At 38.8% G+C, this 24,527-nt stretch overlaps 2 protein-coding genes across 4 annotated transcripts; one reads left to right on the top strand and one right to left on the bottom strand.

The window, feature by feature from the left end:
- The first annotated feature begins 4,040 nt into the window (after nt 1–4,040).
- LOC140961174 (uncharacterized) lies at nt 4,041–7,250 on the top strand. 3 transcript variants are annotated; one of them, XM_073419500.1, is made up of 4 exons: nt 4,041–4,758; nt 4,970–5,818; nt 5,932–6,476; nt 6,553–7,250. In XM_073419500.1, exons 2-4 carry the CDS (start codon nt 5,005–5,007, stop codon nt 7,081–7,083), a joined length of 1,890 nt encoding a protein of 629 aa, XP_073275601.1. In that variant the 5' UTR covers nt 4,041–4,758; nt 4,970–5,004; the 3' UTR covers nt 7,084–7,250. The 3 variants fall into 3 exon arrangements, with proteins under 3 accessions (XP_073275601.1, XP_073275602.1, XP_073275600.1); XM_073419501.1 differs by having other exon boundaries at nt 4,041–5,608; XM_073419499.1 differs by having other exon boundaries at nt 4,041–5,818.
- A 1,955-nt stretch (nt 7,251–9,205) lies between these two features.
- On the bottom strand, nt 9,206–13,325 carry LOC140960870 (uncharacterized). The gene has a single exon (XM_073419181.1). It carries the CDS (start codon nt 12,984–12,986, stop codon nt 9,213–9,215), a length of 3,774 nt encoding a protein of 1,257 aa, XP_073275282.1. The 5' UTR covers nt 12,987–13,325; the 3' UTR covers nt 9,206–9,212.
- Nucleotides 13,326–24,527: the final 11,202 nt, after the last annotated feature.

Genomic DNA, 24,527 nt, shown 5'->3' with positions numbered 1-24,527 from the left:
TACAATTGTATTTAAATATGAAATATTTAAAGTATTTTAAATTTATAGCTTCCATAAAAATTATCGAGACATGGATTATATATATATATAGAGCATGGAAAACTAGTGAATTAATATAGTGCACTTGCGGCCAATTTGTCAATGATGATGGAAGAGGATCAACGTCCAGTGAGTTAGCTTGTCTACTCATACATTATTTTTTGTTATTTCAATAATAAACAGAATAATCTACTTATGGGGGTTAGTGAATTTTGTAATGGCGATAAGAGTAGCGATTTCCGGCAACAGTAATATTGTCTCCGGTGATTTTCGGGTAGTAGAACGTTTGAGAAATGTGAAACGGAGTAAGGATTTTGCCCAAAAAATTTCATTATACGCTTAAGTCAGATATTGAAAAAATAGAAATACTATCATGCATGGACGAACTCTGAAAAATTACTTAAATTTATCTATACAATACCCGAGTATTTATAGACGTAGCGAGAGTGCATGGAATTCCAAGTCGTCTTATCCACAATATTATTCTATTCGATTGGCCAAGATTGCAGAGATATAATGTGATTTGCGTATATATATTTACCGTCAACGTTTGATTAGCGTGTGTTAGGGTACACATATTGAGAATTTTATTGTTGAGGCTCCTGAGAGTACGTGAATATATATATATATAAAGGAATTTTGAGGTGCTTATGTCTCTTTTAGCTGGATTAGACTAGGGATGTCAATGGGTCCGGGTTTTACCCAGACCCACAATGGACCCACCCCATCTGGGGCGGGTTTGGGCATACTAAATGGGTCATGGGACGGGTCTCGGGTCTTATTTTTCAGACCCATCTGGGTATGGGACCGGTCATGGGTCCTATAATACCCGCCTCATACCCTCCCCATATATGTGGATATAAATTGATATGCTCGCAAAGATGGTTGTGGGGTGAGGTGGAAGGTAAATAAATCACAGTTTTATTTTGTTATTGTACTTTCATTTTAATTTTGTTATTATACTTTCTCTCTTTAAATTACATTTTTTTATGGTTTTAAATTACAATTTTATTTTTTCAATGTATTTTCTCTATTTAATTTTGTAGGTAATTTTTCAAGTAATTTACTAACTTGTCCTACCATTCTTGATGAAGAGGAAGATGATCATGAAGAATGTGTCTAAAATATTGCGTACTCGCTGATTTTACATTAATCTGTTTAAGTTCTGATGAGTTATTTTTGGGGATGACAAGACTTTTTTTGGTGAGCTAGTAACTTTTTTTTTAATGTAATTCGTCGTGAAAATACTTTGTTTGCTATTATTAAGTGTGGTCGAAGACATGAATTAGTTTTCTATTATGTTTTATTTAGATACTTGTTTGTTTCATAATTCAGTCATGTGATAAGAAGATTACAGTTTTCATTTAAAAAAAATTCGGGTCTAACGGGTCTCGCGGGTCTACCCGACCCCATTTCGTATTTGGGGTGGGGTGGGGTGGGTCCGAAGAATATTTAACCGGGGTAGGACGGGTAATGGGTCAAAGTTTTCTTCATGGGGCGGGTCTTGGGTTTAGCTATACCCGCCCTATTGACATCTCTAGATTAGACTTTGTCCTATTCAACTTTTTTTAACACAAATGATTGTAACATTGGAATTGAATAAACTGTTGGGAATGTGATTGGAATATGTTATCAAAAGATGTACCAGAATAACATCCAAGACTTCCAATTATAAACCAACAGGACGTTTGCATATGGTGTTTGAATTTATGAAGCAAATGTCTAGGACTTTGTACATATGATCATGGAGGTTTATACCATGCATTGCATAAACTTGAACTCAGGGCATTCAATCAATCAAGATAGAAAATGGAGACACGAGCGAATTACGTGATTTGGTCATGAACGACCTACATCCACGGGATAACAACCCAAATCCTTTATTGAATAATCACAACAAATTTGCAGATACAAGCACTGTATAACAGAGAGCCTACAAAAGAAAATAAGAAAAAATCTATTGACCAAGTTTTCCTTGTCTTTCTCTTCTTCACAGCTCTCTTCTCTCGCACAATTTTTTGTGTATTCAAAGTGAATTTAAGTAATGAATTCTTCTGTTCAACTTTTGCATATTTATGTACATACATTTTGATCCGGTAAACAAGTCTTAAACAGTCTTTTCATTCTTTTCATTCAGCAAAGCTTATCAAGTCAGTGGCTATAACGGTTGCAACTTGCCACTAGCTTCTTGGAATTTCTTCATCCGCTAAATTCTTGGAAGCTTCTTTAAGAGACACAGTAAGGTCCAAAATTAAGACGACGTAATCCAACCGCATGCAAATCTAAGGAATATGAAAAATGGTTAATTAATTTATTTTAATTGCTAATTTGATTATGTGATATGTTTATATGGTGTTTTAATAGTTTTTCTACTTACATGCATTAAAATGTATTTTTAAGGGTTATTCGAGTTGCGATCGAGGAACGGAGACCGATGGCTGAAAAATTGAAAATTTTTTTATTAAATAATTGTTTTTAATTATTTAAAATATGATTGATGTTTTTTCTTATTTTTGAAAATAAAGGGTTTTTAGGTGATTTTATACGATGTGACGTAAATTTTATTGATATTGGTTTTTCAACAAAAATACGAACGCATTTGCAACCCGGCTAATAAATTCACAAACTTTTCTAAACAAAATATTTTAATTAAACACTAATGAGCTAAGTGAGCCTAATTAACATTGTTAATAGACCTAAACTAACAATTAGTGCTTAATTAGAATTTTATTAACTATTTAATATACAAATCCTACCCCATACCCTACCCAACCTCACGCCCACCACCCCTACAATATCAAAACACTCTCCCCTTATAACTCACGGCACAAACATCATATTCAACAAGAAAAATTCAAAAGTTTCAAGGGTTCTTCACGCCATCGTTCCTCGCATCGTCAACGAATTTCGTGCGTTTAAAACGGAAAGCATATTTATTTTCTTCAACATCTATCACACTGATGCAGCTAAAATAAATGGGTCGCATAGACTGCGGACGCGAGATCTGACTGGTTAGAAAACTGGTCCACTTGGCCCGTAAATGAGCTCACCTGGCTGGTAAACGGGTCCATGTAGATAAGACACAGTTAACTTGCGGGGCATCACCTGCGTCACGAACACTCGTTAAGTGGGCGTCGGGAGGGTTCCCGACGTAGACACTCCGACGATCAAGTCAGTAAGCAGTTCCAAGAAAACTCAGAACTAAAGAACTTTTATAAAAATGAGAGCATACCTTCAATTGTCCGGAACCTCCTCTATTTATAGATTTTTAAGGGCGTCTAATGGGCTTGGGCTTCTGCAAGTATAATCAATATTTTGGACCTCAACAGTGCTAAACCCAATTGATTTATTAACCCAACAAATAATTAGTCTTATACCCATCATAGGCCCCCCACTCTCGAGCAGTTGCAGGTAAGTGGAGGTGGTGGAGAGTATAAAATTAATAAAGAAATTACACAATCAAATATAAAGATTTAGGTACAAAAGTGTCTTTGATTTGGAGATCTTTGAGAAATATATTGCATGACTTTTGTCTTACATTGTATTTATCTCTCTTTCAAATATTGGTATTATTATTACGTACCATATTTACATAGGATACTAGTTGAAAACATTAACTGCGTAATTGATTCAACCGTAAATAGTGTCCCTTGATTTCTTCATTTATGGTCTATTTTTTTTTTTATCCTACGTTTTCTTTGTCTTGCAAATTAATATTGCACAATATTTAAAAATAATACATACGTGTGTGTATATATATATATATATATATATTTGGAATGATTATCTTTCCTTTGAATTGATATGAAAACAAAACTCATCCGTGCACTCATAAATAGGAGTAGGTATGTAATAAAACAAGAGAAGACAAAACAAAAACCAAAAGACTGAGTCAACGTAATTGAAAGAATGAGTATGCATTATCTTTTCCCTTATTCCATTACTTTTTGGATTGTTTTATGACTCTCACATGCACTGTCCTTTCTGTTTCGTTATTATTGTGTCTGCTATTTTTTATTATTGTATTTATTGTAGTATTGATAGCTATATGTCTTTGCTCATGGTTGGAACAAATTCGAAGGCTCCTCCTTTTTTGTGTTTTTTTGTTGTTGTTTGAGCTTTGAGCGATACTGCTATCCGAAGTGATGGTCGGGGCGGAGCTGTGGGTGAACAGCACGTGCGGCGCCGAAGAAGAGTATGAGGAAGAGATCGGTGAGGGCGAAAACGAAGGCGAATAATCCGGCCTCTCAGCGCTATTAGAGAGCGGGGGGTGGTGGCGGAAACCAAGCGTGGTACAGCATGAGACGGCTTCTCTAGAGCACGGTGGTGGAAACTTCGGTGGCCTCTGCACGCAGTGTATTTAAACGTGGATGGGTGTGAACCATGGCAAAATTTCATATTATCAAGGAGCCTATAGCTACTGCTATTGCTAGTTATGCTCACCTTGGAAGTGAAGGCTTTGACAACAGAATGGTGAATCGCTTTGTTCATGCGTTTAAGGGGAAGAACAAGAAAGTCATCAGTGATGACCCTAGAGCGTTGAGGAGATTGGGGACTGCTTGCGGGAGAGGAAAGAGAATCCTCTCGTCTACTGCCCAAACTACTATTGAGATTGACTCACTCCATGAGGGTATTGGCATCTACTTCACCATTAAACGTGACTGATTCGCAGAACACAACATGGATTTATTCAGAAAATTTATGGACAGTAACAAGAAGGTGCATGGTCTTTTGATTCTGGACGTCGCTCCTCTCTCCGTTGGTCTTGAAACTACTGGTGGTATCATGACTGTATTGGTTCCAAGGAACATCACCATCCAACATGTCTCCTTGATGACTTTAAAAAAAAAATTTCGATATAATTTTGGATTTGCTTGATTGGGTATTGCTTGTAGGTATTATTTTTGTTAAAAATGAAAAATATGTGCAGGTTGTGTTCCTCGAGGGAAGGAGTATTCCTTGTTAATGGCCATCCGCCGGAACAGCCAAACTTTAATAAGTAGCTCAAGCGAGAGTTATGATTCTGATAGTGACTCTTCAAAATCTGATGCCGCCGACTTCTCGGTTGGGTCTGGTTTTTTTAGTGACTCCAAGACTCTATCGGTAGCCTCTCGTGGATTACCCAGGGGATCCACGTCATTAGAAAATTCCTTGGCGGGCGATGATCCTATATGGAGCGAACCTTTAGGCGGTCACGATAAGGATGTTCTGTCTGGCGAAGATGTCGGGAGTTTGCGCGAAGTGCTTGGAATACCACCCGAGTGTGACATTAAGGTTCCGAGACCTAGAGATGAATGTCATAACCCGCCGCGGGGTTACTTCACCCTTTTCCTTGAATACTTTACTGGTGGACTTCTGTTTCCTCCGCAACCTCTATTAGTGGAGTTGGTAAAAAGCCTCGGCATGAGCTTTAGTCAATTGAGTCCAAATGCCGTTATAGTTTATTCGGCCTTTTGTCATAAGATGCAGGAAATTCACATGCCTTTGTCCGTAGAATTGTTCCACTCACTTTTCTCGGTGCGTAGAAGCAAACCGGATTCGCACGTTTACTTCCAACCTCGGGCCAAATGTAAATTTTTATCCCGAATTCCATCTCCTAGAAGTTCTTGGAAGTCTCATTTTTTCTATGTTAAGGATTGCGGGTGGGGTATACCCGTGGTCTGGAGTTCTGGACTTCGAGTGATTGCGATGAGAGGGACTCACCATGCACTTCAACTTCAATGTCGTGACTTAGGTCTTTTTGAAGAACTTTGTAAACCTAGGAATTTAATTACTGCTGGTATTTTTTGTGCTCTGTGTTTGTAATTCGTTTATGCTCTTTTTCAATTTTGCATTATAAATTGTTGTTTATCTCTTATTTATATGACTTTGTCGGCGACTGTTTATTTGCAGGTGATAGATTTGACTTGGCCACGATCCGGGCTCGCAAGACCACTTTGGGGAGGCAATCCCCGCTTGCTGGGAATGGTAGAGCACCTGCGGATCGTGCTGCTCATGATTTTCGTGACACTATGTGTAGGGGACTCCCACCAGCACGCTCTGAGCATGTCCGTGGGTCGGGCTCTAACTCGCAAAATAAAAGTAACTCTTTGTCATCAAACAAATCTTTGGAGATTATGCCCTTGAGTGGGGGAGGAGGAGAGGCGAAAAAACGAGGACATGAAGGGGTGGAAAAGAAAATGGATGAGGAAGCACAGAAAAATCCTAAGAGGACCCGCGCGGATGACCAAGGAAAAACTTCCAAGACTCCGCGTGTTAAGCATATATATGTTGACGGGGTGAACCATAACGAGAAGGCTGACTCTTTCTGGGATTTGGATGATCCGGAGATAGGATGGAAGAAAGGACGAAGCATTGTGGGAGATTATGACATGGTCCGTCTGGTTTCGCTGTCTACGGATTCGTTTGCTCATTCCCTTGCATGGAATTCGTGTCAGGTATTGCATTTATTAAGTTATCATCTTGTAGGTTATGTCTGCTTTTTTTTTTTATCGTTTGGTTTTGTCTTCGTAGAGTTTGTCGTTAGCCAGTGCTGTGCGAGTTCGGGAGGAAAAACTGCGCAATTATCAAGATAAGCTGCGAGAAGAGGTTACTCGGCAGAAAGAAGAAAAGCTTCATCTTACTCAAGAAAAAGAAAAGGCCAACGTGGAGCTGATGCAAGTGCAGGGAAAGCTTGCGGACAAGATAAAAGAATTTACAATCCTTGAAGAGAAGTATTCTGCTGAGGTGAAGATTGGTCGTCAATTTCTTGACTCTGAGGCGGGCAATAATCTTTTGAAAAGTACTGAGGAGAAAGGCGTTCAGAATTTCAAAGCATCCTCCGCATTTCGAGAGGAGGTACTAGATCGTGCCATGATCATACATGATGAGGTAGTGCTAGATTGTCGAAACCAACTGAGGAAGAAACTTGTGCCTGAAGAGATAGTGATGATGATTGAGCCCAGTGTCTCGGAGGTGGGTGGAGGCTCCATGGTCGATCTCCCTTCAGACAATGCTGAGATGATTGAAGCTTTGGATCTTGTCCCTACTGAGGGGGAAGCATAGCATTAAGTTGCATTTATTATTACTCCTTAGATTTGTTTATTTTCATTTGTTACTTATCGCAATGTTGTTTACTGTGTTTTCGCACGGATTGGATAGTCGCTTCATTTGAGCACTGAGGTTGCTCAACTTTCGTATTTGATGACTTCATTTATAAATTTGCTTTATACAGTGCGATATGCGGTAGATTTGTATATGATGACGTAATGCTTGTTTTCATGTGTACTTGGGAGGGGATCAACCTCCCAAGATTTTGTCTCAAGGGGAAGTCCTAAACCCCCATTAAGGGTGGTGAAGTATCCCGGGACTTGTTTCATCGTTTACCTTCTCCAGAGCCGTCATGTTAGCAATCCCACGAGGTTGGCCAAACCCTTTTTTTTTTTTTGGGAGCCTTCGACGACTACATGGGTAGGTTACGATATAAGCATACGTATTCGGAGTATTTCACATGAAAAAATTCCTTGCTAACATTGGAGAATAACTGATAATCTTATTGAATACTGTAATGACGGAGATACAAGGACACAAGAAACAACCAAACATAAACTATTGTTTTCTTTTTCAACTGTGTCCCTCTACGCATAAAACTTCTTCAGATTTGCTACATTCCACGGCCGAGGTAGTACTTTCCCATTTTGGTGTTGGAGACGATAAGTTCCCATCTTGATTATCTCTACCACTTTATAGGGGCCCTCCCACTTTGGGTCAAGTTTTCCGACTGGGCGCAAGACATCAGCTTTTCTCATCACAAGGTCTCCTACTTGGAAGGATCTTGGATTTACTCGGTCATTGTAAACCTTAGCCATGCGTGCCCTGTACCTTTCTGCCCGGACGGATGTTTCCTCTCGCAATTCGTCAATCAAATCCAAGGAGGCCCGAAGGGCCTGATCGTTTTCAAGCTGCTTGTACTGTTTCACCCTCAATGAAGTTTCTCCAATCTCAGCGGGAGCTACAGCTTCAACACCGTAAGCTAGATTGAAAGGTGATTCCCCTGTCGATGTGCGTGGTGTAGTTCGGTACGCCCACAATGCGCTCGGCAATTCTTCCACCCAGTTTCCTTTAGCGTTGCCGAGACGGGTTTTCAGATGCTGCAAGATAGTTCGGTTAGTTACCTTTGTTTGCCCATTGGCTTGTGGGTTGCCGACCGACGTAAATAGTTGTTTGATAGAGAGACCCTGACACCACCCCTTTAGTTTTGATCCAGAGAACTGTGTGCCGTTGTCCGAGATTAGTGCTCGGGGAATCCCAAACCTGCACACTATGTTTTTCCACAGAAAACCTATGACGTATTTCTCCGAAATTTTCGCCAATGGCTCTGCCTCGACCCACTTCGTGAAATAATCTACGGCAACTATGAGATATTTTCTCTGCCCCGTAGCTGGGGGGAAAGGTCCTACCAGGTCTATTCCCCACTGGGCAAAGGGTAGGGGGCTTCCAAGTGGTTGTAACAACGTCACGGGTTGGTGATGGAGATTGGCGTGCTCTTGGCAAGATCGACACCGCTTAACCAATTCCATGGCATCTTTTCTCATGGTTGGCCAAAAGTAACCTTGTCGTAGGGTTTTGGCAGCCAATGCTTTCCCTCCCAAGTGGTTTCCACAAATTCCTTCGTGGATCTCACGAAGAACGTAGTCTGCCTTGCTCGGAGTGAGACACTTCAAGAAGGGCTGAGAGTAACCTCTTTTATAAAGCTCTCCATCTATAATTGTGAATCGTGCAGCTCTTATCCTTAGCTTACGTGCAGCGACGGGATCTCGAGGGAGATCTTCACGCATTAAATAGTTAACAATCTCTTCTTTCCAGCTTGGTTCTTCTCTTTCTAAGCAAAAGATGTTGCAGCCGGCCTTCTTTGCCTCCTCCTTATTGATTGTCAGGAAAGTTATCGTTCTGTTGACTATGTTAGTCTAGGAACTGGCTATCTTGGCCAGACGGTCTGCCACTTCATTTTTTGCCCTGGGCACTTGTTTTATCTCGTAGCTCTCCAGTAGAGCGAGTAATTCGTTAACTCGGGTCACATATTGGTTCATTTTTTCCTCTTTGGCTTCGTAAGTTCCATTGAGTTGGTTAACGACTAGTTGGGAATCACTGTGCACCACCAGACTTCTTGCTTCTGCCGACAGGGCCAACTTAATTCATGCTATGAGTGCTTCATATTCGGCCTCATGATTTGATGCGGAGAATTGAAATTTAATGGAATACATCAATTTATCACCTTGAGGGCTTTCTAGCAATACCCCGGCTCCACTTCCCTGCGAAGTGGAGGATCCATCGACATGGACCACCCAAGTCGGGACAGAGCCTTCTGCCTCATTGGTGGTCATTTCAACAAGAAAATCTGCGAGAACTTGTGCTTTAATAGCTGGGCGAGGTTTAAACTCAAGTCCGAATTCGCTCAGTTCAACGGCCCACTTAACCATTCGACCCGATGCCTCTGGACTAGATAGCACTTGCTTCAGAGGGTGATTGGTGAGCACCACCACTTGGTGACATAGCAAATATGGGCGTAATTTTCTTCCGGCAATTACTAAGGCGAGCGCTAATTTCTCAATGTTGGTATATCGAAGTTCGGCTCCATGTAAGGTCCGACTTATATAATACACAAGTTTATGCTCTCTTTCTTCATTTACCACGAGCACAGCGCTAACCGCTTCAGGTGAGACTGCCAAATAAAGCATCAACACATCCCCAAATCGAGGTTTTGCTAGGAGTGGCGGTGTGGACAAATACTTCTTTAAGTCTTCGAATGCTTGCTGACATTCTTCAGTCCACTTGAACCCCTTTCCTTGCCTTAGAACTTTGAAGAATGGCAAGCCTTTGTCTGCAGATCTAGAGATGAAACGGTTCAAAGCAGTCATCCTTCCAGTTAATTCTTGTACTCCCTTCACACTCCGCGGGGGAGTCATGCTTAAGATTGCCTTTATCTTTTCGGGGTTTGCCTCTATTCCTCTCTGTGAAACCATGAATCCAAGGAACTTTCCACCTCGTACACCAAAAGAACATTTTTCTGGATTTAGCTTCATGCGATATTTTCGTAATATTTCAAAGCATTCTTCAAGGTCCTCCACATGCTTGATCGCTCGGATACTTTTTACAAGCATGTCGTCTATGTACACCTCCATATTCTTCCCAATCAAGTTTTCAAACATCTTGTTAACCAATCGCTGATATGTTGCTCCCGCGTTCTTGAGTCCAAATGGCATTACCTTATAGCAATAGATCCCTCGATCAGTGATGAAACTAGCCTTTTCTTGATCATCTGGGGCTAATCCTATCTGATTGTACCCTTGGTGGGCATCCAGAAAACTGAGCAATTCGCATCCCGCGGTCGAGTCGACCAACAAATCGATTCGAGGCAAAGGGAATAGATCTTTAGGGCATGCCTTGTTTAAGTCAGTGAAATCTATGCAAAGACGACATTTCCCTCCGGTCTTTGGGACCAACACAACATTTGCTAACCATTCTGGGTACGAAACAGGCCTGATGTATTTGGCCTTTATGAGCTTTCCCACTTCATCAGCTATATGTTTGTTTTTGTCTGGGCCAAAAGATCTCTTTTTCTGCTTAATCGGTTTCATTCGTGGATCCACATTAAGATGATGAAGTGCGTATTCTGGAGGTATCCCTGGTAACGGCTCGTCACCCCAGGCAAATGCATCGACATTGCGCCGCAGAAAAATTGTCAAAGTGTTCTCCACTTCTGTCGGCAGATCTGACCCAATCTTGAGGGTTTTTCTTGGATCACCGGGCACTACTTCGATATGTTTGAGAGCTTCTGTAGCGGTCATCCTTTCTCTGTCATTTGATTCTCCATCCACGAGATGTATTCTATTTTCATTTGAAAGTTGTTCAAGTTTTTGTTTCTTTCCCTTCAGGGAATCTATGTCGGGTCCCTGTCTTCTTCGAGTCTCCCCCGCATTTAGCAAAATCGACGCATGACATTCTCTTGCGAGTCTGCTATCTCCGACCGCCTCTCCTGGCCCTTCTAGAGTCGGGAATTTTAGTTTCATGTGGTATGTGGATGCAATGGCGCGAAACAGATTGAGGCTTGGACGGCCAAGGATCACGTTGTAAGCCGAGGGGGCTTTCACCACTAAGAATTTCACCATTTTAGTGCTCCGCCGCGGGTACGATCCCAAGGATATGGGTAGAGCGATTTCACCTACTGCTTCAACTATTTCTCCGGAAAAACCGACGAGAGGAGTATTCACTCGCATTAATTGCGCATTACTCAGACCCAACTTTTGGAATGCCTCATGAAAAATGATATCTGCAGAGCTTCCTGAGTCCACCAATATTTTCTTTACCCAAAAGTTTGAAATCGTGGCGGAAATTATTAAGGCGTCATTGTGTTCCCCCCGAGAGGCTTCCAAGTCCTCTTCTCCAAAAAACACTTCTTCATCTTTCGTCGATATCTCGTTAACTGACTGAGTTACGGTTAAACATGAAAAATTTTGATCACGTCTGGCTGCACGCGCGAGATTTTTCCTTGCATTGTTTGAATCACCACAGGCGGGCCCCCCTGTTATAACAGAGATTATGCCTCCAGTGGGCATGTTCTCTTCTCTCTGCTCGGGTTTTTTGCCCTTCTCGACCCATTCTCTCTGCTGCTCGCTTGGACGGTTGTCATCAGGACGCTTGTTGCATCTCTGCTGACTGCGGAATCTATCCACATAGTCACCTAAATATCCTCGTTTTATCAACTTTTCTATCTCGGCTCGAAGGCTGAAACAATCCTCAGTAGAATTACCTTTATCTTTGTGGAACCGACAGTATTTGTCAGATCTCTGACGCTTAGGATTTTCTTTCATCGGGCGCGTGGGTTGCAGTAAACCTTGTTGCTCTGCTACTACCAGTATGTCTGACAAGCGTGCCTTTAAAGGAGTGTACTGGAGTCTCGGACTTTGGGCCGTTCGTTTTTCCTCCCTCTTTGTCCCTTCCGGTCTCTCTTCTTCCCTTCTTCTTTTTCCTAAGTACCGTGGTTCGATAGCCTCTTCAATGCGTATATGTTTTTCGGCTCTTTCTAACAATTCCTCCACAGTGTTTGGGGGCTTTCCAGCTATAGATTCCTTGAATTTTCGATGGCGGAGGTTCTGCTGCATTATTCCGGCTAACAGGTCATGGTTAACATGGGGAACTTCATGCACAGCTTGCGTGAACCGTTGTACATATTCTCTCAGGCATTCTCCTTCCTTCTGAATTATAGTAAATAAATAAGCCGCTGTTTTTGGGTATTTCTTGTTGATAGAGAACTGATGGAGAAAACGGTGAGTTAGTTGCTCCAAGCTATCTATGGTTCGTGGAGGGAGCTTGTTGAACCAAGCAAGCGCACGACCGGATAGCGTAGTTCGGAAGATTTTGCAGTATGCGGCCTCACTAATATCGTATAAATCTGCCTTTGCATAGAATTTGTCGAGGTGATCTTGTGGGTCGCCCATTCCCTCGTACTCTGGCAAGTTGGGTATTTTCACTCCCACTGGTACCGACTCGGCTAAGATGGCAGTGGTAAAAGGGCTGTGCCGAGCAGGTAAAACGGCCAATCGGCTGTCTTGTTCATTCAAAGTGTGAGACCCTCGTGCGTAGGTGTGGAGCGAGATACTTTCTCTCCGTGGAGGAAGGCGATGTGTACGGCCATCTGATTCATCTTCCTTGCACGTTTCACCATTGCCCCTTGTCGTCTTGTTGGGGTCATGGGAAGTCGAACGGTCTTTGGGAGTTGTTTCACCAGTATCAGTACGTGGATGATGTGCGAGTATCTGGGCTACTGCTTCAGCTGCTGCGCGAGTGGCTGTCTCTTCCATCATGGCTTTCAGCGCTTCTTGGGTGATGAGCATCTCTGACTGCGAAGGAATAATAGGTGGGTGTCCCTCACCCCTAACGTTGCGAGAGGTGTGCGAACGAGTGTGCATCCTCGAGTGACGAAGTGACTATGTGTTCCCACAGAAGGCGCCAAGCTGATGCAGCTAAAATAAATGGGTCGCGTAGACTGCGGACGCGAGATCTGACTGGTTAGAAAACTGGTCCACTTGGCCCGTAAATGAGCTCACCTGGCTGGTAAACGGGTCCACGTAGATAAGACACAGTTAACTTGCGGGGCATCACCTGCGTCACGAACACTCGTTAAGTGGGCGTCGGGAGGGTTCCCGACGTAGACACTCCGACGATCAAGTCAGTAAGCAGTTCCAAGAAAACTCAGAACTAAATAACTTTTATAAAAATGAGAGCATACCTTCAATTGTCCGGAACCTCCTCTATTTATAGATTTTTAAGGGCGTCTAATGGGCTTGGGCTTCTGCAAGTATAATCAATATTTTGGACCTCAACAGTGCTAAACCCAATTGATTTATTAACCCAACAAATAATTAGTCTTATACCCATCACACACCATAATATTTATTTGAACATGTTTTGAAAGAAAACAAAGCACACAACTTGATATTTTCGTAACTATGCTTACACGTGTATTAAACTCTTGAATTGTGGTTCCAAAATCATGTTTTTATGTTGTTCAAAGGGCTGCCATGATCAAGACATGATCAAGCATTGTTTTACACGGGTTTAAGAGTCCTAAGAACACACCAAAAATGTTGCATGTCAAGAAACGATCAAGCTGGAACCATATTCTGTCATGGGGTGTGTAGGGCTCGGTTTTTGGGGACTTGGTGGCTGGCTTGGTCTCAGCTTGGTGCAGGGATAGCTAGGGTTGTGCAGACTTCCAGGGAGTAAGGGGCTCGGCCAGGGGGCTCAGGTCTGGGCTAGGGTGACTTCATAGGGTCCTAGTTGGGTGCACAAGAGGCTGGTTCAAGGGCTGGGTCGATGGCTAGAGTCCTAAGCGCACAAACTTGGAGTCCACGCACAAAGGGAGTCTCGGCCACTTCATGCATCAACTTGTGTGGTTCGATTTTGGGGCTTGGGTTGGTTCCTAAGGGTTCTAAGGGTCCATAGGGGGCTTGGCTCGAGGTCGGCTCGAGCTTGGCTCGAGGAAATAACAAGTTGTCTCGAGGGAAGGGTTCGAAGGTCCTAGGGTTTTCAAGTTGAAAAATAAATACAAGCACGGCTCACGGGGGTTGAGTCATGGTTCATGAGGGCTAAAATAATATAAAAAGTCTAAGTTTTTAATTTAAAAATTTTATATTAAAGTTTGAAATTATTCGGGATTAAAACACCCCGAATAATTAAATATTAATTAAAAAGTCTAGGATTTAAACTAAATAAAATTGTAAAGAATTTAATTTATGCTTAATTAATTATTTGGTCCATGTTAGAGTCAATGAAATCGAGAAAAAGTCAATTTTACGTCTAGGGGTAAAACGATAATTTTACACCCGAAAATTAGTAAACGTCATAGCAGTTCTCCGAATGTTGTTTTATATGCTAATATGATTATTTTCAATGATTATGGATGTTTATGAATTTTTATATGTTAAATTATGATTTTTAAATGTTTATATGGACATTTAAAAAAAATATGTTGCATGCTTGATTTAAAAGAAAAAAAAGATATTATATGCATGTTTTTATTAAGTGATGAAAATACTAAATGTTAAAGGATGTGAAGGGATTGTGACTAAATACGATGATATGTTAGAGATATCGTGTGGGTGAAGGTCACAGTGGGAGCCTGATGATCATATTTCCATTGATACGAATACGATAATATGTTAATACGTTGGCCAATGCTCAGTTGACGGGTGAGAGTGTCGCCGATGTCCCCGTCGTCCAGTACAGTGGTCATATGTAGATGGATCCATCGCCCAATACGAATACGAATACGAGTCATAATCACGATCTGAATTCAACGAACACGAATATGAATATGAATATGTTTATGATGAATATGAATATGAATATGTTGATATGAAAAAGTTGATGTTTAAAGTTTATGCATTATTATGACAAAGTTCTTTTAAGTACAAGTATTTTTCACTGTTGTATGTGATCTGTATACGTATTATGTTGTTATCAAGATTATGGTGTGTTGAGTCTTTAGACTCACTAGGTGTGATTGATGTAGGTGATTATGATAATAATGTTAATGGAGGTCTTGATGATTGACCTGACTGGACTGAAGGTGCACATGACCCGAGGACTAGCGCTTCTATTTTCCGCACTTATGATTTTAAGTTTATGATTTATGTTTAAAGATTTTACGACTTTTATTTATGCTTTGAGTGGTTTTTGAGAGGTTTTAGTATGGGTTATGTAACGTCCGAAAATTTAAAGGTCCACGCGAACCACATGCACGCAAGTTATTAAATTCCTTGTGTATTTCAATTAATTGTTTTAATTGTATAAATTAATTATGTGGTGCATATTTACATGTTTAAAATATATTTTTCTACATGGTTGTATTAAAATATATTTTTAAAGGTTATTCGAGTTGCGATCGAGGAACGGAGACCGATGGCTGAAAAATAGAAAACGTTGTTACTAAATAATTGTTTTTAATTATTTAAAATATGATTGATGCTTTTTATTATTTTTGAAAATAAGGGGTTTTGAGGTGATTTTATACGTCGGGACGTAAATTTATCGATTTTCAACAAAAATATGAACGTATTGGCAACCGGACTAATAAATTCACAAACTTTTCTAAACAAAATATTTTAATTAAACACTAATGGGCTAAATAGACCTAATTAAGTTTGTTAATGGGCCTAAGCCTTGTTAGTAGATTAATTAAGTATATAATATGTAAATTAAACCCCAAACCAAATCATAACCCCACGCCCACTTTCCCAACTCCAATCAAACTCTCCCCTCAATTTTTACACGACACACACACACCTAAATATTCAAGAGAAAAATCGAAGCCTTCAAAGAAAATCAAGCCAAGGTTGTCGTCGCAGTTTTTCGCAATCGTCAACGAATAATCGTGTGTTAAAAACGCAAAAGTACGCCATATTCTCCTTTTACTCATCATCACACCATATTATGTAATTGTTTATGATTTTGCATGAAAACAATTCATACAACCTTTTATTTTCGTAACCATGTATATATGTGTTCTCAATTTTTGCTTTTTGGCTCTAAAAATATGTTTTTATGTGTTAGAAGGGGCTGTCATGATTAGGACATTATCAAGGATGGTTTTACATGAAATATAGAGTCTTAGAACACAACCAAAAATGTTGCAATCAGGAAAAATGAAGCTGGAACCATAATTCTGTCAAGGAGTATGTAAGGCACGATTTTGGGGACCTGGTTGCTTGGCTTGTGTTCGGTTGAACTAGGGCTAGGCTAGAGTCATGTGAGGGGTCAAGGAAAGAGTCCTAGCTACGCTATGACTCGAGACCAGGGGGTGGGGAGGAGTCCTAGACCCGAGAGCAGCAAGGGAGTAGCGCTGGTGTGTGCAGCTTGTGCAGGGAGATTTGGCTCGGCCTGGGGGCTTTGGGCTGGGCTAGGTCGAGTCATTAGGGTCCTAAGAAGGTGCTTTATGGGCTGGTTCAAGGGTTGGCTTGGTGGTTTGGAGCCTAGCAACAGAAACAAGAGTCCTTGTAAAAGTGGGTTTCTCGGCTGTGTTTCTGCAGCTATGTTGTGGCTTCAGTTTTAGGAGCTAGGGTCGAGTCTTATGGGTTCTAAGGGTGCAGAAGGGTCCCTAGAGGAGCTGGTCATGAATTGGTGCAGGGTGGCTTGACGTGGCTCGAGCCAAACATAGAAAACGTGAGGGAGAAGCTCTTGACAGCAAGATATGCGAGAGGCTGCTTTCTTGTTCAGATAGGTTGCTGCTCGCGTATAGGGGCTTGGGCTGGTCTGGTTTGGGTCTTGGCGTGGTCCAGGGAAGGTTAGTGTCATGAGGGGTCAAGGGGTTAACATATGGAAGGGTCCTAGACTAGGTGGGAGTCCTATTGCTCAAGGGAAACTCACGCGCACACACATGCAGTACATGGTCTCAGTTCCAGGTGAGTTTGAGCGAGCCAGGGCTAGGTTCAGGGGCTTGGGCTTGGTCAAGGGGGTTCCTAGATGGGTTGGATCGGGTTTGGCTCTAGGTGGCTCAAGCATGGCTCGATTATTTTGGGAGATGGCTCGGTGTGTTCGTCTAGGTGTCAAAAACGAAAATTAAAAGACTAAAATTGGAACCACGGGTCCACGGGTGTGGTTCATGGCTCACAAGAGTAGAATAGATAATAAAAATGCTATGTTTAAAATTTGGGATCAAAATAATGAGTTTTGGATTTATCCGAGATTTAATTGCCGCACGAAACGTTTATTAAAGAATTAATGGAAACACCTAGATTTAAGCTTAATTAAATTATGAAAAATTATATTTAAGCTCAAATAATTAGTAAAAATCTAAGTTTTAAATTTGGGAATTTTTTATTAAGTTTTGGTTTAATTCGGGATTAAAACGCAGTAATATGTTGTATTTAAAGAATAATATAGAAGTTCTCGATTTAAGCCAAATAAAAAAATGAGAAAATTCATGTAAGCTTAAATAATTATTTGGGACATGTTATAGTCAATGGAATTAAGAAAATGTCAACAACGTGAAATTTTACTTCTAAGGGTAAAACGATAATTTTACACCTGAAAATTGGTAAACGTCATTGTAGTGTCCTGAATGTTATTTTACATGCTAATATGATTATTTCAAATGTTTATGAATTTTTAGGATGTTGATTTTAAATGTTTATGATTTAATATGTCAAAATGTTTATTTTAAATGTTTATGGAATTTTATATATTAAAATGATTATTTTAAATGTTTATGGAATTTTATATATTAAAATGATTATTTTAAATGTTTATGAAATTTTATATGATTAGGGATTTTTATGTCAAAATGTTTATTTTAAATGTTTATGGAATTTTATATGTTTAGGGATTTTTATGTCAAAATGTTTATTTTAAATGTTTATGCTTTAATATGTCAAAATGTTATTTTGAATGTTTTGATGTTAAAATGTTATTTTAAATGTTTATGTATTTTTAATATGTTAAAAAGTTATTTTAAACGATTATGGATTTTTATGATAAAACGATAACGTTAAAGATATGTTGCATGCTTATTCTTAAAATAAAATGATATTAAATGTATGATTTTATAAAATGATGAAATTGTGAAACATTAGAGGAGGTGAAGTAATTGTGACTATTGAAGATGTCGTGAGGTAAAAGGTCCCAAAGGGAGCCCATTTATGGGAGAAGGCCCAGAGGGAGCCCGACGATCGTATTTCCATTCAATGAGGATAGGCCAAGGCTCAGTTGACGAGAGAGTGTCGCTAATGTCCCTGCCGCCCAGTACTGTGGTTTATGTAAATGGATCCATCGACTTTTTGAGGATGAGAAAAATCACAATTAACGATCTGAATTCAATAAAAAGGAAAAAATGTATATGCTTATGAGGAAAGGATATATGATATGAAACGATAAAAAGGAAAAGGATTAGGTTAAAGTTTTGCATGTTCATATGAATATGTTTATGATAATATGAAAATGTTTACGAAAATGTGTATGAAAAGTTTATGCAAATGTTTATGTTTAAAGTTTATGCATCATTATAAAAAAATTTTATTTAAAGTTTATGCATCATGAAAATGTTATTTTAAGTACAAGTATTTTTCACTGTCGCATGTGATCTGTATATGTGTTACTTGTTATCAAGATTATAGTGTGTTGAGTCTTTAGACTCACTAGGTGTGATTGATGCAGGTGATATTGATTACGAATATGATGATGGAGGTCTTGATGGTTGACTTTGCTGGACTGAAGGTGCACATAACCCGAGGACCGACGCTAGTTTTCCGCACTAGTTATGATTTATGATTTCAAGTTACGTTAAAGATATTTTATGACTTTTATTTATGTTATGAGAGAGTTTTGATAGTTTATAGTATGAGCTATACTTTTCAAATAATATTTTTAGGTTTGATAAAATGTTGGATGATTTGATGCTTTAAACTATTCTCTTTTGGATTTTAAATACTAGTGGATGTTATATTTTAAAAATGGTGTCAATGTATTTTAAAGTATATATATGTATATTTTGAATTATGGATATTAAGGAGAAAAAAAATTTCTAGCACGTTTTAAGAAAACGAGTAGCAAACGTTTCAGGCTATACTTATCAAATTATTGCTTTATAGGTTTGGTAAAACGTTTGACGATTTTACGATTTGAACTATTCCTTTGATTTTTCAAATATTAGTTGGTTGGTTTTATTTTAAAATGGTGTCAAAATGTTTTTGTGTACCTGGTATGTTTCGGCCGATAAAATGTAAGTTAAAAAAAATAAAAAATTTCTAGTACTTTTTAAGTAAAACGAATAGCAGACTTTTCATACACCTTTCTCAACAATCTCCACTTGTCTCTAAAAGAACTGGCTGTCCTCCATCCCCTTTCATACTAGTTCTTCCCCACTACATTAACCATGGTTGAACTTGGCTTGTGGTAGTGTCTTTGTCATCATATCTGTTAGATTTTCATGAGTCGAGATCTTCCCCACCATAATATGTACTCCCACAAAAAGTGTAATTTGATATCAATATGTTTACACCTTTTGTCACGCCCCGTACCTGCGTGACTTCACTATGGGCCCTATAGCAACTACTTCGTATTCGTCCTCGTTTTACGAAAAATGATTAACTTAAATTGCTATAGAAGTTCATTGTAGCCTATTATAAACTCATTTTATATCTTTAATTTTTAAGATGTGGGACAAGCGATATCACAATCACCTCTCATTCAGAACGCGACGTCCTCATCGCGGCCTGACCATCCGATCCACCAGCGCCGAGAATATAGAGGAGGCTCCTACAGGTTCAAGAGGTGGCTCCCATCATGTAGCACTTTGCCCCGCTGGTTCAAGAGGTGGCTCTCATGCACGTATTACTTTGCCCCGTATAGCACTTATTTCTCGTTGTTCCATGCCCGTGACCGAAGGTAAAGTGATACATGACGGGAATGATTTTACGAAAATGATTAACTCAAGTTGCTATAGATGTCCAACGTAGCTTATTATAAACTCATTTTAATTATTTAATTTTTAAGATTTGGGACAAGATGTATCACACCTTTCATGATATACCTAATTTTTTGTAAGATGGATTGCACTTTGATTATTACTATGCACAAATTCAACATCTAGTTTAACCCCAAGTTATGTCTGAATTCCTATTAGCCACATTGCTTCCTTCACTTTTCAACTAGTGTTTAGTGTTATATACTTTGCTTCTGTTGTAGACAAAGCAACCACAAACTTGAGAGAAGCTATCCAACTTATGGCAGTACCACACAAGGTGAAGATGAATCTAGTGATAGACTTTCTAGTGTCAAGATTCTCAGCATAGTCTGAATCAACAAAGCCAACTAATGGATGAGACGATTCATCTTGTTTCCTAAAGAACAGTACTAAGTCTGGTACCCCTTTCAAGTATTTCATAATCTATTTCAAAGCTTCCCAATGCGCACTTCCCGGATTTTCCATGAACGTTGACACTACACTCATGGCATATGATAGATCTGGCCTTCTACAGATCATCTCATACATCAAGCTTCCCAACCAACTAGCATAAGGGACATTTTTCACAAGATCCCTATCTACATTATGTGTAGGTGACTGGTCATTTGAAAATTTTAAATGCTGCCCAATTGGAGTATTAACTTCCATAGATTCTTGTATTCTAAACCGTTGGAGTACCTTATAATGTATGAGCTTTGACTGAGGAAGAGAGTTCAACTTTATCTGTCTTTGTTTATTTCCATTCCAAGAATTTTCTTGGCTTTCCCAAATTCCTTCATGTCAAATTCAAAACTCAGCAGCCCTTTAAGAGTAAGATCACTCTTGTTTTTACTTGCTATTAACATGTCATCAACATATATGAACAAGAAAGTCCTTGATCGGACACCTTCATTCTTCATGTATATGCAACTGCAAAATTATTCATATTGAATTGTATATGTGTCATAAACTCATCGAACCTCTTGTACCATTGCCATGGACTTCGCTTGATACCATATAGGGATTTCTTCAACAAACACACCTTTTTTCTGTTGTTTGTCATTGAGTAACCTTCAGGTTGATCCATGGTTTCCTCAAGTTCACCATGGAGAAAGACAATTTTTACATCAAGTTGTTCCAATTCTAGATCCAATTCTGTGACAAGGGTTAACATGAGTCTAATGGAAACATGTTTAACAACTGGTCAGTAGATTTCATTAAAATCAATTCTCTCTAGTTGTGTATACCCTTTAGCCGCCAGGCTTGCCTTATATCTCACATTAGAATGATTTGGACCACCTTTCTTCACTTTGAAAATCCATCCGCAGCTTACAACTCTATGCCTTTTTGGTTTATCAACAATGTCCTATATGTTATTCTCATTCAATGAGACCATTTCCTCATTCATTGCTTCTAACCATTTGTCTCTATCTTTGCATCTCATGGCTTCCTTAAAAAGTTGTTGGTTCAGAAGTCTCCACTTCCTCTGCTATAGTGAGTGCAAAGGATATCATACTAGCTTGACCATACCTTTGAGGTGGTATGATCTCTCTTATTTTCCTATTACTTACTAGCATGTATTGATTGACATCATTCTCAGGTTGAGATTCTTGTTAATAATCTGATTCACTTTAAGTTGTTTCATTTTGACCTTGAGTTAGCCTTCTTTGAGTGCACCAGGATTCTCCACCTCAACTTGGGAACTAGATGTAGGATTTAATGTTGTAGTATTGCTACCATTGGTCACTGAGTATCCCATCTTAACTTCATCAAATGTAACATCTCTTGTATTGAAACATTTGGGGCCATTTTGTTCTAAATTACAGACCTTACATTTTAACTCCTGAAGGATAACCAAAAAGATACACCTATGGGCTCTTGCTTCCAACTTATCTTGCTTAAAATGAGCATATATCAAGCACCCAAACACCTTCAAGTTTGAGTAGTCTGCCGAATTTCCATTCTAGTATTCGATGGGAGTTTTAAGATTCAAGAAACTTGATGGACTATTGTTAATCAAATAACATGTAGTAGATATTGTCTCTCCCCATAAACTTTTTGATAATCATGCATTCAATATCATGGATCTTACCCTTTGAAGTAAGGTTCGATTCATGAGTTCTACCAATCCATTTTGTTGAGGAGTTCCAGGAGTAGTCTTGTACCTTATGATACCCTTATGTCTGCAGAATACATCGAATTTTTTAGAGAAATATTCAAGACCGTTGTTAGTCCTTAGGTATTTGAGCCTCTTGTCTAATTGGTTTTCATAAGAGACAACTATTCTTTGAACTTTGAGAATGTTTCATCATTGGATTTCACAATTCACCATTTATTTGCCTTACTTTTGAACGTACTGTCCTAGTTTAAGTCCGATCTACCAGTGCAATAAGTTGTAAAGAATTCTGAAAGACGACTGATTTTTTTGCCTAAGTGCTGCTACGTTCTCGAAGTGTTGTTTGCGTGATTCTTTTGTGGTTTCGGATTATTCAAGCAATACTAAGGTAAGTGTGCTTGTTTTAAAACTATAAATTTTGTTTATGAGTTAGTTTGTTTTTGAAAGTTTCGGTTGAAAATTATTCTTCTTCTCATTCTTGTGATACGATACCCTATGTTTTGGCAATATGAGAATTCAACCGGAAATGGGTGTGAATCCCAACAGATGATAATTTTATGGCCCTTACACGGTGAAATTGTAACCGTTATCTGGTCTCACTCCCTTAAAGGAGTAAAAATTGTGGACTGATATCAATAAAACATGGAAAGTAGAGGAATCTCAGTGTCTATGGCAAGTTATGCTTACGTTTATGCTAATTATATATGTTATACAAAACATGCTATGCATGATATGCTGCTTCGAAGATCATATGTATTTGTTATGTATGTGCTCGAACGACCCTCACTCATTGAGTGACGACCATATCACTCACCTCTTATTCTACCTTTTTCAAATAAGTCAGAAGAAGAAATCAAGGAGCATGAACAAGACCAGTTTTGGGGCTGATAATAAGAGGGATCAAGATATCTATTTTAATTATGTTTCTTTTTAAGTTTTATTTAGTTCAAGTTGTAAGACGCTTCCGCAAGTTTATTTATAATTTGGAAATCTTTACGTTGTATAGACAATGTCGATTATGATTTATAAACTAGTTGGCTAGACTTTGATATACATGGTTTGTTGTTTTCAATTGTGTGGTTGTTAAACAATGCCGGTGTCGACTAACTCCGGGCTCAGGACATGACACATAGTTTTGACAATATTCATAGCAAAAAACGAACGCTTTGTGTGGAGCCGTAGAAACTGGAAGTGAGCGAATAAATGTTATGACTCTAAACACAAGAAGATAAACTAATTATGAGTTTCTAGTTTTCACCAACCATTGACATATATCAGAAAAAGTTTCCAATGTTATAAAACCAGGAAGTTGTCGAACATGATCAGAATGCTCAAATTAGATTCTTGATTGTAGCATCTCATGTTCTGCAAAGTCTTCCGGGTAAAACTTTTGTACAAATTTGCAAATATAATCCATTCTGAATGAATTATGCGTATCCCTTGGATCTAACATCGAGCTAAGAACAATCAACTCCACTATGTTGTCACTGAATTTTGCTATCAGTTCTTGCAATTGAAAGTCCATCACTGCATTAAAAATATCAACTTTGTAATGATGCATGCTCTACTGTGTAATTTTATCTTGTTGATGGTGAGCCCGTCCTCTTCTTGCAATATATTGAGCATTGAAATCCTGCATAAGTATACTGACAGCTGGATACCCAAGCATCTGGAAAAGAATATGTCTACCTAGAATGATAGATTTCAAATTTCTTAACTACTTGGATAGACAAAAAAAAATCGAAGTAAACTTAAAAATACTCCACGTCAAATTATGCAATTTTAATAGTAATTTTGGTATATTCGAGACAAATGACATTTGAAATCCATCCACAAATCAAATATCTCTTTTCAAATCAAATTCATCAATCGAAAAACAACGTTAATTAAATATATCCAAACAACTATAATATATTTAAAATCCATGATTTCAATTAACTCAAGGCACATGTACCCTAGAAGGTAAAATGTCTATATAACTTAAACCTCGTCTTTAATATCCAACGGTGCCTTGTGGTACTTTATTGATTTTATAATTGCCATTCTTAAAAAATATTAAATATATATTTATGCATATATAATTCTAATTTATTATNTGTATAGTCGGGGCAGTCTAGAATCCAAAGTATAAACCCATTTTGATAATCTGGCTAGCAAGTTAGTTAATGAGAAAATGGGATAATTGTTGGTTTTTTTTTCATTGGAAGCAAATGAAAATTCATCGGAAAATTTATTAATTCAAACATATAAGCAATACTTATTTATACAGATCATACAGAGAGAATAAATTTTTGGAAGAAATACCCAAAAGTAATTTATGATTGTTGAATGATTGAAACCGACATCAATAAATTATAGTTTAACGGATTTACATTCGTGAAATGAGTCTACTCG

Source organism: Primulina huaijiensis, chromosome 16 (assembly GCF_012295235.1).
Source record: "Primulina huaijiensis isolate GDHJ02 chromosome 16, ASM1229523v2, whole genome shotgun sequence".
In the NCBI taxonomy this organism is placed as follows: Eukaryota; Viridiplantae; Streptophyta; class Magnoliopsida; order Lamiales; family Gesneriaceae; genus Primulina; species Primulina huaijiensis.
The sequence above is the reverse complement of the archived record's forward strand: the minus strand, read 5'-3'. Positions and strand labels throughout refer to the sequence as shown.